Genomic DNA, 17443 nt, shown 5'->3' on the forward strand with positions numbered 1-17443 from the left:
GATACCATTGGACAATTCAAAAAGTTATCCATTGTTCCCGTATCTACCATCGCCTTTGCTGACTTTCCCTTCAAAGTGAAGTCAATATAAATCAAAAGATAGTGATTCCTTGGAGGAATGGAAGTAGTACCTTTTGGGATCAAAGTTTGTTGTGAAAACAGATAATTCAACTGCTAGTCATTTGCTTACTCAGGCTAAGCTAACTAGTAAACAAGCTAGGTGGCAAGAGAAACTAGCTGAATTTGATTTCTCCTTGGAGTACGAACCAGGATCGACCAATAGTGTAGCAGATGCATTGAGTAGAAAAGCTAAACTCGCATCCTTGAAAAGAATTGCACATTTATCTAGGTGCCAAGTAGCTACCTCTCTTAAAGACAAAATCCGAACACAACTGAACAAAGATCCTCAAGCAGTCACAATCTTGAATTTGGCAAAGGCAGGAAAACGAGACAGTTCTGGATAGAAGATGATTTATTGATGAAGAAAAAGAATAGAATTTATGTCCCAAAAGCAGGTAATCTCCGGAGACTACTCCTTCACGAATGTCATGATACTTTATGGGTAGGTCACCCAGGCTGGCATAGAACCTTGGCACTTATCCAATAAGGATACTACTGGCCACAAATGGAGGAGCATGTACATGAATATCGAAGACTTGCTTGACTTGCCAACAGGACAAGGTAGAAAGACAGAAACCTACTAGGTCTTGGAATCGTTACAAGTACCAAGTAGACCATGGGAAAGTGTCTCTGTAGACTTCATCAGCGGCTTGCCCAAAGTCCAAGAGTTCGACACCATATTGGTCATCATTGATCGATTTTCCAAGTATGACACTTTCATTCCCATGGCAAAAACATGCTCAGAGGAGGACACGGCTCGAGCATTTTTTCGATGTGTGGTCAAGTATTGGGGTGTGCCAAAGAGCATCGTCAGTGATAGGGATAGCAGGTTCACGGGATCAGTTTGAGGGGAGTTGTTCAAGATGCTCGGCTCACAGTTGAACTTGTCCACCAGCTTTCATCCCCAAACTGATGGTAAAACAGAACGGTTCAATAGCCTATTGGAGGAGTATCTTTGCCATTTTGTTTCTACTAGTAAGAAAAATTGGCCCACTCTGCTAGATATTACCCAATTTTGTTTCAATGCTCAAAAGAGCTCTGCTACTAATCGAAGTCCATTTGAGATTGTTACAGGTCAATAGCCATTGCTACCTCATACACTGGATAGATCACACATCGGGCGCAACCTGAAGGCATACCAATTCACTGCAAAATGGGAACAAAATGCAGAGATGGCCAGGGCGCAGTTAGAGAAAGTAGCACAACGCATGAAGAAATGGGTAGATCAACACCGCAGACCACTCACATTTGAAGTCGGAGATTTGGTGCTGATCAGGATCACATCCGACCAGTTCCAGTTTCCCAACCATGATAAGAAATTGATACGCAAATACAAAGGCCCAGTTCCCATCATCGCCAAAGTAGGGAAGGTAGCTTATAAAGTAGATACGCTAGCTTAGATGGGAGTCCAACCTGTGTTCCACGTCAGTCAGCTCAAGCCTTATCATCCAGATGTGAATGATGTCAGCAGGAGTAAGCCACAACGACATGCCATTCGTAAGAAGCCATCCTTTGACAAAGAAGTGGAGAAGATCTTAAAGACTTGCAAGCTGAAAGGAAGTCGACATCAAGAGTATTTAGTACAATGGAAGAACCTACCACCATCAGAGAACACTTGGGAGAAAGAAGAAGACCTTCACTAATTTCAAGACAAAATATATGACTACTATCGAGGCACCCTTTCCTACAAAAGAGCACTTTAGGAGCTAGATTCTTAGTGACTAGTCGACGAAGGCGTCGACCGTTTGGGTAGGGGAGAATGTAGGGGAGTGACTAGTGCTCAAAGTCACTTGGATGTTAGAGTCCTTGTCCCGGCCCTTCATAGGTGCCCCTATGCCTATGGAAGGTACCATTGGTTGCCTTATTGTAATCTTGGTTGCCTCGATGCAATATTTGATATATATATATATATATATATATATATATAAACAAGAATTATCGTCTTACCCCTATGTGTGATGTTATGCTATGCTTTGTTATGTGTTCCCCGGTGATGCTTAAATCGTTCTTATATTTGAACCCATATGACAATATATATCGGTATTATGTTGTTCTAACGCCCATTATTAGCTTGCAGATAACTAATTGATATCCTTGGCTGGCTTATTTGAGGGTGTGCCAAGCAAGCGCCACACGGTCCGATTTTGGTGCGTGATACGGGACTGTGACATTTAATGTAGGGAGTGACTAGTGCTCAAAGTCACTTGGATGTTAGAGTCCTTATCTCGACCCTTCATAGGTGCCCCTACGCTTATGGAAGGTGCCATTGGTTACTTTATTATAATCTTGGTTGCCTCGATGTAATATTTGATATATATATATATATATATATATATATATATATATATATATATATATATATATATATATATAACCGTTTTGCCCCTATGTGTGATGTTGTGCTATTCTTTGTTATGTGTTCCTCGGTGATGCTTTAATCGTTCTTATATTTGAACCCATATGATTATATATATCGGTATTATGTTATTCTGACGCCCATTATTGGCTTGCAGATAACTAATTGACATCCTTGGCTGGCTTGTTTGAGGGTGTGCCAAGCAAGCACCACATAGTCCGATCTTGGTGCGTGATACGGGACCGTGACATTTAATGTAGGGGAGTGACTAGTGCTCAAAGTCACTTGGATGTTAGAGTCCTTGTCCCGGCCTTCATAGGTGCCCCTACGCCTATGGAAGGTGCCATTGGTTGCCTTATTATAATCTTGGTTGCCTCAATGTAATATTTGATTTATATATAAATAAGAATTACCCTTTTGCCCCTATGTATGATGTTGTACTATGGTTTGTTATGTGTTCCTCGGTGATGCTTGAATCGTTCTTATATTTAAACCCATATGATTATATATATCGGTATTATGTTGTTCTAACGCCCATTATTGGCTTGCAGATAACTAATTGATATCCTTGGCTGGCTTGTTTAAGGGTGTGCCAAGCAAGCGCCACAAAGGCCGATCTTGGTGCGCGATACGGGACCGTGACATTTGGTATCAGAGCATTGAGTTGCGAATAGATTGAGTGATCAAAATGACGAAATCCTCTCGTGTTGAAGCTTTAGAGAAGCGGGTGGAAGAGCTTGCTGCTTTTATAAAAAAGAATGTGATTGTTGGTGAGCCAACAATTGTTCCTGAATGGCAAAAGGCCAAAGATCGCATTGAGGCGCTAGAGGAAAAAGCGGTGGAAATGCAGACCACGATCTTTGAATTGAATCGTTTGATTGAGGCCTTGTGTCTCACCTCTGCCACTACGGGTGGTGAGGTAGGAGACGAGGAGCGAGGTTTTGCCCCGGCCACTCAAGGTGGTGAGGCAGGAGACAAAAGAAAAGATCAAGAACCTTGAGACCACGATGCAAACCTTGGTGGGGCTGCCAAGAGAGTTGGATGAGGCCCGTATTGAATTTTGTGAATACATAAAGCCTTTAGTTGATGAGGCCAAGTCAAAGGTAAACGAGTTCAGTGAGGAGTTGGCGAAGCTATCCGAAAGGATGACAAACTATGAGGTAGTCAAAGAAAAGGTCGACTTGCTCTCAATTGCCACTAGAAATGTAAAAGTCCACACTCCGAGAACTGGAAAAGTGAAAATTCTAGATCCCCCACCTTTCAAAGGTGTGCGAGATACACAGGCAGTAGATAATTTCCTCTTTGATCTGGACACTTACTTTAAGGCCACGAACACCACCTCAGACGAAGAAAAATTGAGCCTTATTCTAATGTTTCTAGCATAAGATGGCAAGCTATAGTGGCGCACCAAGGTTGAGGAGGTGCAAGCTGGCCAAACTAGTATGGACACTTGGGAGGAGTTTTGCCAAGCATTAAAATCAGCATTCTACCTCGAGAGAACAGCATATAATGCCTGGCGTAGGTTGTCTAAAGTATAGCATACAGATTCTGTCCGGGAGTATGTGCGACAATTCACCCAATGCATGCTGCATATCAAAGCTATGTCAGGTGATGATCGGTTATACTTTTTCCTAGGACTACAATTGTGGGCAAAAGACAAATTGGATGCTCAAAAGGTCGACGACTATGAAACGACCATAAAAGCGGCAGAGGCACTGGATGACTATGGGCGAAACTTTCCCAAACGTAAATTCGGTAAACCAAGTGCGGGTGACAACCGCCCCAACAAGTGGGTGAGACCCACAGGTGGGGGAGCAATTTCAACCAATTCATAAGTGAATGTGGAAAGGAGGCCTTGGAGCTCCAACTATAAAAATGTTCCCAGTCAGGCAGTAGTCGGGAATGTTGAGCCACGAAAGAACTTCACTTTCCGAAAGGAACGTAGAGCACCAGGAGGAAATAACATGGGAGGGGGAATGGCTAGAACCATCAAATGTTTCTTCTGTAAAGGGCCGCATAAAATGTCAGAATGCATGGTAAGAGACAAGGCCATGAATGCCCTCCAGCTACAAGAAGAAAGGGAGCATGAAAGACTGGCTTCGGACTCAGGCAGTGTTGATCCTGCTGTGGTTGAAGCATTGAGATTCTTGGGGGCCTTGGAACGACAGGCCAGGGAAAAGACCGTATCACCTAAAAAGGGATTGATGTATATTGACTTCACTCTGAATGGAAAGTCAGCAAAGGCGATTGTTGATACGGGAGCAACGGATAACTTTTTGAATTGTCCAATGGTATCGAAATTCAAACTACAAATGAAGAAGGATACGGGGATGTTGAAGACAGTGAATTCAGAGGTAGTCAAGACAGTGGGAGTTGCTGCTAATGTCCCGTGTCGAGTAGGGTCTTGGGAAGGGAACATAAACTTCACAGTGGCTCTGATGGACGACTTCGATATTGTTTTGGGATTGAATTTTTTTTATGTGGCGAGGGTCATGCCGATCCCTGCTGCAAATTGTCTTCTTCTGATGAGGGAACAACCGTGTGTTGTGCCAGTAACTGTTAGTCCAGTTAATGAAAAGAAGCTGTTATCAGCCCTCCAATTTTAAAAAGGGATAAAGAGGGATGAACCCTCGTATGTAGTAATCCCAATCCATAAAGAAGAGAAAAAGCCCACTGGCCACCCCGAGTTCATCAATGAGGTGATATTGGAATACAATGATATTATGCCGGAGCAGTTACCTAAAACCTTACCTCCTCGTCGAGATGTTGATCATCAGATTGAGCTGCTACCTGGGGGCCAAACCTCCTGCCCGAGCCCCCTATAGAATGGCACCACCAGAATTAGCAGAGTTGAGAAGACAACTAGATGAGCTCTTAGAGACAGGATTTATCAGACCCTCTAAAGCTCCTTTTGGGGCCCCAGTACTATTCCAGAAGAAGTAAGATGGTAGTCTGAGACTTTGTATTGATTACCGAGCTCTGAATAAAGTCACGGTGAGGAATAAATACTCCATTCCACTGATAGCAGATCTGTTCGACTAGTTGGGATAAGCTCGGTATTTCACCAAGCTAGATCTTCGATCGGGCTATCACCAAGTCTGTATAGCCGAAGGGGATAACTCTAAAACAACATGTGTGACTCCGTATGGAACATTCGAATTTCTTGTCATGCCTTTTGGTTTAACTAATGCACCTGCTACTTTTTGTACTCTAATGAACCAGGTATTCTTTGAGTATCTAGACAAATTTGTGTTAGTGTACTTAGATGACATCGTGGTGTACAGCAACAGCCTAGAAGAACACAAAACCCATTTGCAGTTGGTCTTTAACAAGCTTCGAGAGAACAAACTGTTCCTGAAAAAGGAAAAGTGTGCCTTCGGCCAGCAACGCATCAAATTCTTGGGACATGTCATCGAACAAGGCCAGGCAGAATGGACGAAGCAAAAATCCAGGCCATTAAAGAGTGGAGGATCCCGTCTTGTGTGACAAAACTACAATCCTTCTTGGGATTGACCAACTACTACAAGCGCTTTATACAGGGATATACGCACAAGGCTTGGCCATTGATAGAGTTATTAAAGAAGGGTCAGGCTTGGGTATGGTCGCAGAAGTGTCAAGAAGCTTTTGAGAATCTCAAAGGGGCTATAATAGCAGAACTCGTATTGGCTCTTCCAAATATGCCACAACCTTTTGAGGTGCGAACGGATGCCTTTGACTTTGCCTTGGGTGGCGTGTTGATGTAAGAAGATCATCCAGTAGCGTTCCGAAGCCGAAAGTTGACTGACATTGAGAGGCGATATGCAACACATGAGAAGAGTCCAACATGCCTACTCATGGTGCCATACCATGGTGACCCTATGGACGAAATAAGGCTATTAGAGACGAAAATAGCATGTTGAATGACATTTGGACCAAGAATATGAGGGCAGACCCAGTGTAATGCTCTCCGCCGCCCCGGGGCCGGTATGCGGGACCGAGCCCTAGTGAGCTAGGATGCAGGCATCATGTTCTATCAAGAGGGACGGATGTCTCCATAGAGACGGAGCTCTATAGACACTATAGGGCCGAAGGCCTATAGTGCGCATCTCTCCTTAAGTGAAGGTTTTGGTATAGGCAGGACTATGCTGCCCGAGATGCCCAAAGGAATGGAGCCCATATACGGTTGTGCGAGATCCTTAGATATGCACTACAAGATGAATCCTATAATCGGAAAGAATGTAAAGACCCTTCGAATATACATGGCTGGCCTAGGTTATGAGCTAAGTCTAGGCGCCACACGCGTGCCAGAGGCTCTGAGATTTTGGCACCGTGACATTTGATATCAAATGTCATGGTCCCGTATCACGCACCAAGATCGGATCATGAGGTGCTTGCTTGGCACACCCTCAAACAAACCAGTCAAGGATATCAATTAGTTATCTGCAAGCCAATAATGGGTGTTAAAACAACATAACACCGATATATATAATCATATGGGTTCAAATATAAGAACGATTCAAGCATCACCGAGGAACATATAACAAAGCATAGCACAACATCACCCATAGGGGCAAAACGATAATTCTTATTTATATATATATCAAATATTACATCGAGGCAACCAAGATTATAATAAGGTAACCAATGGCACCTTCCATAGGCGTAGGGGCAGCTATGAAGGGCCGAAACAAGGACTCTAACATCCAAGTGACTTTGAGCACTAGTCACTCCCCTACATTCTCCCCCACCCAAACGATCGACGCCCTCGTCGACTCGTCACTAAGAATCTAGCTCCTGAAGTGCTCTTTTGTAGGAAAGGGTGCCTTAATGGTAGTCATATATTTTGCAACCAAGATTATAATAAGGTAACCAATGGCACTTTCCATAGGCGTAGGGGCAGCTATGAAGGGCCGAAACAAGGACTCTTAACATCCAAGTGACTTTGAGCACTAGTCACTCCCCTACATTCTCCCCCACCCAAACGATCGACGCCCTCGTCGACTCATCACTAAGAATCTAGCTCCTGAAGTGCTCTTTTGTAGGAAAGGGTGCCTTAATGGTAGTCATATATTTTGTCTTGAAATTGGTCAAGGTCTTCTTCTTTTTCCCAGGTGTTCTCTGACGGCGGTAGGTTCTTCCATTGTACTAAATACTCTTGATGTCGACTTCCTTTCAGCTTGCGAGTCTCTAAGATCTTCTCCACTTCTTTGTTAAAGGATGGCTTCTTACGAATGACATGTCATTAAATGGCATATCGTTGTGGCTTACTCCTACTGACATCATTCACATCTGGATGATAAAGCTTGAGTTGACTGACATGGAACATAGGGTGGACTCTCATCCAAGCTGGCGTGTCAACTTTGTAAGCTACCTTCCCTACTTCGGTGATGATGGGAACCGGGCCTTCATATTTGCGCATCAATCTCTTATCATAGTTGAGAAACCGAAACTGGTCCGATGTGATCCTGATCAGCACCAAATCTCCGACTTCAAATATTAGTGGTCGACAGTCTTGATCTGCCCATTTCTTCATGCGTTGTGCTGCTTTCTCAAACTGTGCCTTGGCCATCTCCGCATTTTGTTCCCATTCTGCAATGAATTGGTATGCCTTCGGGTTTCGCCCAGTGTGTGATCTATCCAATGTATGAGGTAGCAATGGCTGTTGATCTGTAACAATCTCAAATGGACAACCATTGCTTGACTTGCCAACAGGACAAGGTAGAAAGACAGAAATCTGCTGGGCTCTTGGAACCGTTACAAGTACCAAGTAGACCATGGGAAAGCGTCTCTCTGTACTTCATCAACGGCTTGCCCAAAGTCGGAGAGTTCGACACCATATTGGTCATCATTGATCGATTTTCCAAGTATGGCACTTTCATTCCCATGGCAAAAACATGCTCAGCGGAGGACACGGCGCGAGCATTTTTCCGATGTGTGGTCAAGTATTGGAGTGTCCCAAAGAGCATCGTCAGTGACAGGGATAGCAGGTTCACGAGATCATTTTGGGGGGAGTTGTTCAAGATGCTCGGCTCACAGTTGAACTTGTCCACCAGCTTTCATCCCCAAACTAATGGTCAAACAGAACGGTTCAATAGCCTGCTGGAGGAGTATCTTCGCCATTTTGTTTCTGCTAGTCAGAAAAATTGGCCCACTCTATTAGATATTGCCCAATTTTGTTTCAATGCTCAAAAGAGCTCTGCTACTAATCGAAGTCCATTTGAGATTGTTACAGGTCAACAGTCATTGCTACCTCATACACCGAATAGATCACACATTAGGCGAAACCCAAAGGCATACCAATTCACTGCTGAATGGGAACAAAATGCGGAGATGGCAAGGGCGCGGTTAGAGAAAGCAGCACAACGCATGAAGAAATGGGCAGATGAAGACCGCCGACCACTCACATTTGAAGTCGGAGATTTGGTGCTGATAAGGATCACATCCGACCAGTTCCAGTTTTCCAACCATGATGAGAGATTGATGCGCAAATACGAAGGCCCAGTTCCCGTCATCACCAAAGTAGGGAAGGTAGCTTACAAAGTAGACACGCCAGCTTGGATGGAAGTCCACCCTACGTTCCACGTCAGTTAGCTCAAGCCTTATCATCTAAATGTGAATGATGTCAGCAGGAGTAAGCCACAACGACATGTCATTCGTAAAAAGCCATTCTTTGCCAAAGAAGTGGAGAAGATCTTAGAGACTCGCAAGCTGAAAAGAAGTCGACATCAAGAGTATTTAATACAATGGAAGAACCTACCGGTGTCAGAGAACACCTGGGAGAAAGAAGAAGACCTTTACCAATTTCAAGACAAAATATATGACTACCACCAAGGCACCTTTTCCTACAAAAGAGCACTTCAGGAGCTAAATTCTTAGTGACGAGTTGACGAGGGCATTGTTACAGGTCAACAGCCATTGCTACCTCATACCTAGATAGATCACACTGGCGAAACCCAAAGACATACCAATTCAATGCAGTTATTACCTAATTCCTTGTCAAATTTATACTGCTATGATTATAGGTATGGAATCTTCCAATGTTCTACACAGATAAGGTCAACTCACATTTCTCTGAAGAGACAATCCCCCGATCATTCCTAATGCAACTCCAAGTCTCTCATTACTGTTATCATGGCTTGTAGACTTCTCAACTGTTTTGCCATAATCCATCCTATTGGTATTTTTGTTTTCATTCTTGTCATTATTAGGACGGCTTTCTTACTCTTTTGAAGCTCCTCTTGCAAGCTCTTGTATGTTGCTGATTTTGACAAAATGCTCAAGGCAGAGAATGCATAGCCTTTGTGCTTTTTTCCATCAATAGGCATGCCCAAACAGGGCATCTGGTACTCAGTAGGCTGGACTGCCCATTCTGAAGTTTTAAGTTCACCAACATCTTCGGCATAACCATGCTTCGCCTCTTCAGATGACTTTGAGATGGATTCTGCTTGACGAGTTTCGTTCGACCCCCACCATTTGATATAACTTGTTAGATCAATTTTTCTCTCGAAACAAAGACTCCCAACATAATCATTCTCTAATGCTAGGTCATCAGCTGCACCTTATAATGAGATATCACCATTAGATAGATGGCACTGGTTCTAGAGGAAAATAGTTCGGAAAAATAAGACATATATAGAAGCCCTCCATTGCCAATTTCTTGGCAAAAATTTATTCTGTAAAATGATACACTTGACAAGATTCTTTCATAACTCGATTTTCTTGGACATTGGAAAATATATTCTTTGAAAATAGAACTTTGGACCTTACCATAATTTATGCTAATGAAATATTCAGATCCGGGCATACGACTAAATGATGAGTCCCACTGACTGCTTCGTGATAGCCAGAAGTATGGAGCAAAATACAGAAACAAAATATCATTAATAATTAATACACGGAAATGTTAAAGTTTCTATCTAGTTAGAAAGAAAACAACTATAGTCCCTAAAGAGAGCTTAAAGGCAATAACAAAAGCATAAAACACGTGTTGTCAAACACGAAGTCATAAAGTACATTCCATCAAAATCTGTCAGAAAAAGGTTCATCTTTGAGGTGGATAAATTAATCATTAAATATCAATGACTCATACTTTGTCAACTTGCAACAATTAGTAAATGAAAAACATCAAGTAGTTTCTGAAAGGTTTGAACAAGCATAGAAGAAAGCCATAATGATGTCCCGCATGACGTTAAAGGCAGTAATACACTGACTACCATGACAGTCTCAAGAACTAGCAAGTCCCAGAAAACATAAATAAAAGATGTACCATCTAATCCTCTGGAATTTGAACATAAGTTTGTGCAAATAATTAGCATCATAGACAAAGCATACCTTGAAAGTCCATGGTATTTAGAGATTTCCTCTTGAAAAGCCACTACTCTTTCTGCAGAAAAGGTATATATTAAAATCAGCATCAGACACAGTTTAAAGTATTCTGTTTAGAGTAGATAAGTAGACGAATACCTCCAAAGAGATGCCAGGTGTTCCTCCCTTGACACATTCTGCATTTCTTCAAGGTCTCTTGTATAATCAGTAACCTGCACCACACAATTACTGTACAATATAAATAAATGCTCAAAATATAAGGAAAACGACACACAAAACACTCATGCAGAAAATCACTAATAATGGAAAATTTATTCTCTACCAAGTAGATAATTGAACAAGAACGTGATTGTTTCATACTTAGTACCTCACTGAAGGGAGAGGAAAAGCAAAATTTTTGAAAAGGAGCTCATCCATAAATTATGAAATAAATCCATATTTGCATTAAACTGACACATACAGAACATAGCTTCTGTAGAATATGGGTGATCATTTATTGACAAAGGGAAAAATGTTCAACTTGGGAATCTCACTGGAAAATTAATGAGTGTTCTAGGGCCCCAATATTTTAAGGCAGCAAGATCATATGCTCTAGCTGCAGCCTCCTCATCATCACATGCCCCTGCAAGTTGATATTTCTCAATAAATGCAACATGCATGAACTAACACAGTCAAAAGCATTTGTATAAAGAAATAGTGTCAAGCTAGCAACTGACCCGAGTATACTGGCACGATGCATCACAGCAAGATTCCATGCACAATAATTGTAAGTAATCAGTGACAATAGACAGAATCATACAAAAGAGAAAGAAAAGAGACTAAGCAAGACAGACGCCTAGCTTTGCCTTCTTGTTTTGATTCTGGTTCCATGTGCTTTTATCCCAGAGGTGAGCTTCATATCGACCAGTCCATCTATGTCTAAAATTCCATGAACCACAAAACCAAATCATTACCCTCGAATATTTGTGTTACACTGTAAATTTTGGATCTTTGAATAAAATTCATTGTTTCTTATAATTAGCAAATCAAAACTAGACAAATGAGAACAAAACTTAGGCTCAAAGTTTCACAATATACTGTCGCGGAGTATTGCTACTAACACAATCACCTGATTGTTTCTAGTTGCTTCTTTCTCAGATGCTTTTAGAACAATGAAACAAACTACAACTAATTAACAGTCAAATTTAATTAAATTCAACCAAAAGCTATACTTTTTCTATTCGCCAAAAATACACATATATGTAACTAGTGATACCACGATAAATAGAGCTGTGTTTACCAGCTGTGCAAGAAGGCATCTTGCTTCAACGTTCTTTAGCAATGCAGCATCTCTCTTTCTTGGGTTTCTTTAGTCCTCTATACAGTAACAGCTGATCATTAGCTATGGTCTGCACCGTAGTTTGTCCCTTCTATATATATGAACACCCAATGAGAAGTAAATAATACCCTAAGATAAGATAAGAAAAGTACATTAAAGAAAATAAATGAAACCAGGCCATTTTCGCCCCAAAGAGAATAGGGAGAGATTGAGGCAGAAAAATAGTGATTTTGCGAAATATTTAATAGCAACAATACAGGCAGAAAAGATATGAGGATATTCCACAGCAAATATAATATTTTAAAAACACAATCAAAATTTAAAAAGATATCAATCTAATCTAAAAGACTTGATAAGCGAGCAAATAGGATATTTCTAAAATAAATAAAACTTTTTTTTATCTAAAACTCAAAACCTAGTTGGTGTAAGTTTTTACATTTACCAAACAAGAATAGCAATATTAAGAAGAAGATTAAGCAATACAACAAAGTTTAACAATCATTATCATACTAATCCCTATAAAATTGCAAATCTAGAAAAAATTAACAAAATAGGAAACAAGATATACTACAAAGAGAAATTTAACAATAATTATCATTACCGAATTATCTAAAATCTCCAAGTCCCTATAAAATTGCAAATCTAGAAAAAATTTTAAAAAAATATGAAATGAGATATGATAGAAATAGAAATTTAACAATCATTATAATCCTCTAAACAAAAGATTACATCTATAGTATAGGAACAAACAAAAGATTACATCTATACTATAGGAACAAACAAAAGATTACATCTACAGTATAGGAACAAACAAAAGAAAATCACATAACCTAAAGCAATAATCGCACAATCAATTGGAAATTATACCTTCTTTAGGATCTTCAAGATGAATAACAACCTACAGGAAGTAGAACATAGAGAGAGTATTTCTTGAATGTACTCAATTCAACCAAGCTCAACTCCCTCCCTTGATAGACTTAGGCCCATCAATCCTCTTCTTCCATTTCTCCATCGGTGTTTGCCAAAATATTTCCCATTTCTCTGTCGCGTTTGCCAAAGTATTTCCAGCCATTTTCAATTTTCACACCATCAACTTCATCATGTAAAAGGAGCTTCGTAGTTCGGTGAAGATAAGCATTCAAATCATATCCCAATGACTCCATTCTGCTAAGAAGATCAAGTGCACGATACCTTTATCTTCAGAGCAAAGAAGAGACTTAAGTAGTCGGTTGCAAATTCGTGGCTCAACATGTAACCTTCCTCAATTGTCTAAAGAAAGATTTCTGCTGCAAGGTCTAGGTTCCCTTCTTTGCATAATCCATTTATTAACTTAACACAACTTGGGGGAGTGATAGTAACTTTGCACTCCTGAAGAATGAAAAATATATTTAAAGCTTCTTCTAATCTTCCCGCCTGACACAACCCAATTAGCCAAATGGTATAAGGTGCTAACTGAAAATCATTTAACTTCAAGTCCATTTCAAGTAACTGACGAACTGCCTTTTCCACTTCCACTTTGTCAAAATATTCTCCTAGTATTTTAATCATTTTGTTGTCTCGCCCAGAAACATTCTGACATATTGCAACCAAAGACCAAAAGCTAAAGACACGTTCTTTCTCCTACATGACCAGGTCATAAGTGATTTATAAACCGCTGAAGTTGGCGCACACCCATTCTTTAACATCTCATCAACACCCTAAAGGCATCTTCATTTCTTTTAGCAATAAAACACCCATTAATAAGATACCATATGTTACAGAATCTGGTGAGAGCCCCTTGAGTTGAAGCTCCCTGAAGAGCTTAAAAGCACCATTAATGTTGCCTGCCCTGCAAAACCCATTAATCAGAATGTTATAAGTGAGGATGTCAGGAGCAAACCCACTATCAACAAGTTGTGTGAGCATATTGTATGCCTTGAGAATCAATCCTGAGCCACACAATTGCTCCACCATATTTTGTAAACTTGTAACATCAGAACCCGATTAGCACCCTGAGAAAGACGAAAGAAACAATGAAGGTTTTCTCCCTATCTTCCATCTTTGCAAAATAAAAGCTGAGCTTTCTTAAGCTTTCCAACCTTACAAAGTCCATCAATTAAAGCATTAAATGTAAACACAGAAGGATAACATCCAAGTTTCTCCATCTCATCAATATTTTTTGTGCCTCCCAACCAGCCCGTTCTTGCACATACCACAAATGAGAATGGCGTAAGTGCAATTACTGAGGAAACAATCATTCTTTGAAATCTTCAAGATGAAGTGATTTTGCCATATCTAAAAGACCCATGTCACAAAAACCTTTGATCACAACATTATAACATTGGTTATCAGGAACGATATCTCTCTTAGTCATCTCACTCAATAACATTAATGCATCGTTAACTTTTCCTGCTTCTGATAAACCCTTCATCATTATGGTGTACAAGACAACATCAGTCTCGACATTATCCTCATTCATTTTCTGGTACCACAATTGTGCATCTTCAAACCTCCTAGCTCTAAACAACCCAGCAATCAAACTACTACATCCCTGCTTATCAAGCACATAACCATCTTTTTAAAATAATTCAAAAACATCAAAGCGTCATCAACTCTACCCAACGTACAAAACCCATCAAGCAAAGCATTATAAGTAACAAAATCAGGCTTGCATCCAGTATCTTTCATTATATTAAACAACCTGTAAGCATCATCAGCTCTTTGGAGTAGCGACATAACCCCAAAATGATAATTGTATAGGTAATTCTACTTGGTGAAATTCGTCCTTTGTGTCATTTCATTAAGCATTTGAAGTGCATTCTGGCTTTTTTCCACTTTTACACAACCATGAATCAAAATGTTAAATGTAGCTATATTTGGCAACGAATTCACCTTCAACATTCTATTATAAACTCCTAAAGCTAACAAACAAAACTTTTTACGCACCATAATATGCAAAATTGTATTAAAAGTAAAAACATCAGGTTTACAGTCAAAATCTCTCATCCTTTCGAAAGCTTCCACAGCTTTCTCAACCATAGCAATCTTTGCATACCCTTGAATCAACACTATAAATGCCTCAGCCGATATAAACCCATTACATTTCTTTATTTCTTTTAGAACTTGCCAATACAATTCAAGCCTATTTGTGTTCTCCTTAATAAGCATGTCAAGGATTATGCTATGAGATACCCATGAGTAGAAACGCCTGTATTTAGATGCCCAGATAAAGAATCGAAAAGCCAATTGAGGACTCGGTGGATTTTCAATTATAGAAGTCACAACACCAGGAGAGAGAATGGAACAATAGGTTCTAGAGCTGGTTCCATCGGATTAACGGAGCCAATGACTGCTAGGACTTCATTAGACACAGAGAGTTCTTCGGTTGAACTCCCGTGGACACGTTGAGTCCATGGAAGGTTTGAATGACAGACTTGCCGAAGAAAGCACTGGAATTTCATAACAGGTGACAATGATTTTTGGATTGAAGATTTATGGGATTTTGAAGTTGGCTGAAAAGGGGTTTTGATGGGTTTTTGCAGGCTGGGGTTTTGATCGAGTTCGAGAAAGGTTCGTTTGCGTTTTCCATTTGGTCGGCGTTTTCCGTTTGGTCGAGATTCTTAGGTGGGTGCTCTGTTTCGTTGGCGAGAAGAATTTTGTGTTTGGTCGGCGAGAAGAAATTCAATTTGATTTATAATCTTTGGTAATTTTGATTTTGATTTTTGCTAATTTCCATCGCGTATAAATTTTCTTATAATTACATGCTAAAAATATGTTTAATATCGCTACATTATTGAAATTAAGAAAAAAAAATTTGTTCTTTTTAAAGTAAAATAATCAATATATTATTTTTTATTATGACAAAAGTGAAGTGCAAGTAAACTCGAAAAGTTTTGGTTAACAAGCAAAAATACACTAATTTTGTAATTTATTGCATCTTATTCTTAATTTTGTTTTATAAATGATTAAATCCCATAATTGAAATTTGAAAAAGAAATATATTGTCACGACCCGTTTCCGTGGGCCGGACCGGCACTAGGGCCCAGGTAAGCTTAAGGCCCCCGAGGCCCGTAGTAAGCCTAAACTACTCTACTTAAACATGCCACACCATTTAACAGGAACAGTAAGCCCATACAGCTAGGATATAAATATAAATATTGTACAATCCGGCCCAATTTTAGATATCTTAATTAAAGATTAGTTTGGGCCTAATCATGATAAGTCATATTCATAATATGGTTATATTAATCCACCTGCATCTAATATATACAAGTCGTTTACACAATAACGCATACGACAGAGCCCGATTGAAATACACGACCCTATAACTGCGGAGTTCAATAATATTCTGATAATAGAATAATTAGCACATCCAAATTTAAATAACAAAAATATAAAATTTACATTTATAACTCTGCGGAGAAGATTGCAGAGCTTCAGTCGAATGAGCTGCTTCCTAGTACCTGGGAGATTTGGGAAAAGGGGGGTGAGTTTTGCAACTCAGTGAATAATAATAAATAATACACATCACATACAGTCAAGCAAAATGCACCTAGTATACTGAATGAACACACAACAGTCAATCATATGACATTACATCAGCACCCACAAACAATATCACCTTCAAATAATCACATCACGTGGAAATTAGTCAGTGGAGTCACCGAACCCCCGATGAGTCGTCCTCCCACATGGCTCATCCTCTCACATGTGCACCAGGGAGCCGATCCCCCATACTGGCCGACCGGTCTAATCCTCACTTGACCAGCCCTCTCATTGTTTTTACATTCTCTCTTTTTTTTTTTTTTTTTTTTTTTCATACCAACAGGAGGCAACCCGGTGGTCTCCATCCAATCTAGATCATCAAGCGCTCACAACAGGAGGCCACCCTGCGGGCTGCAATCAAATCTAGATTTTCAGGTGCGCAACAACAAGCGGCCATCCTGTGGTTTCAGAACAAACAGAATTATCAGGTGCACACGGGGGCGCCGATCTCCCATTTACCCGGCTAACAGAAACAGAATTAGGATCCATATAACAGAATCAGAATATAACAGAAATCAGAATCAGGATCCGTATAACAGAAACAGTCTCACAAACCCATGGTGACCCACTTCATCCTAATTCCACACAAACAAAGCACAGTATATGCACAGCACAAGTAATCAAACAATTCTTTCAACGTATTACACCAATTTCATCCAAATGCACAATTATATATAAGTATAATTATAATGATCGTAACTTAATATATATGATAAATACTTGTAATATATTGTAAATATGTAAATAAAAACATAATGTTTATGAATAAATGTTATGCATATGCAGTGTTGATATGCATTATTTATTATACTCACAGTGATG

The 17443-nt window shown here is 40.0% G+C and overlaps 1 protein-coding gene and 2 pseudogenes across 1 annotated transcript; all 3 read right to left on the reverse strand.

Moving 5' to 3' along the window:
* Window positions 1–7696: 7696 nt before the first annotated feature.
* On the reverse strand, window positions 7697–8230 carry LOC149491716 (uncharacterized). Its single transcript, XM_089717083.1, has one exon. The coding sequence runs from the start codon at window positions 8228–8230 to the stop codon at window positions 7697–7699; it is 534 nt and encodes a 177-aa protein (XP_089573209.1).
* Window positions 8131–11438, reverse strand: LOC149491717 (AP2-like ethylene-responsive transcription factor At2g41710; annotated as a pseudogene).
* LOC149491718 (pentatricopeptide repeat-containing protein At1g79540 pseudogene) lies at window positions 11313–15910 on the reverse strand (annotated as a pseudogene).
* Between the last annotated feature and the right edge of the window lie 1533 nt (window positions 15911–17443).

Source organism: Jatropha curcas, unplaced genomic scaffold (assembly GCF_041381405.1).
Source record: "Jatropha curcas cultivar XTBG-Jc1 unplaced genomic scaffold, XTBG_Jcur_1.0 HiC_scaffold_760_pilon, whole genome shotgun sequence".
In the NCBI taxonomy this organism is placed as follows: Eukaryota; Viridiplantae; Streptophyta; class Magnoliopsida; order Malpighiales; family Euphorbiaceae; genus Jatropha; species Jatropha curcas.

What these genes read in the sequence shown, in the direction of transcription:
- LOC149491716 (XM_089717083.1), bottom strand. Translation starts at nt 8,230, where the DNA reads ATGGTCTACTTGGTACTTGTAACGGTTCCAAGAGCCCAGCAGATTTCT.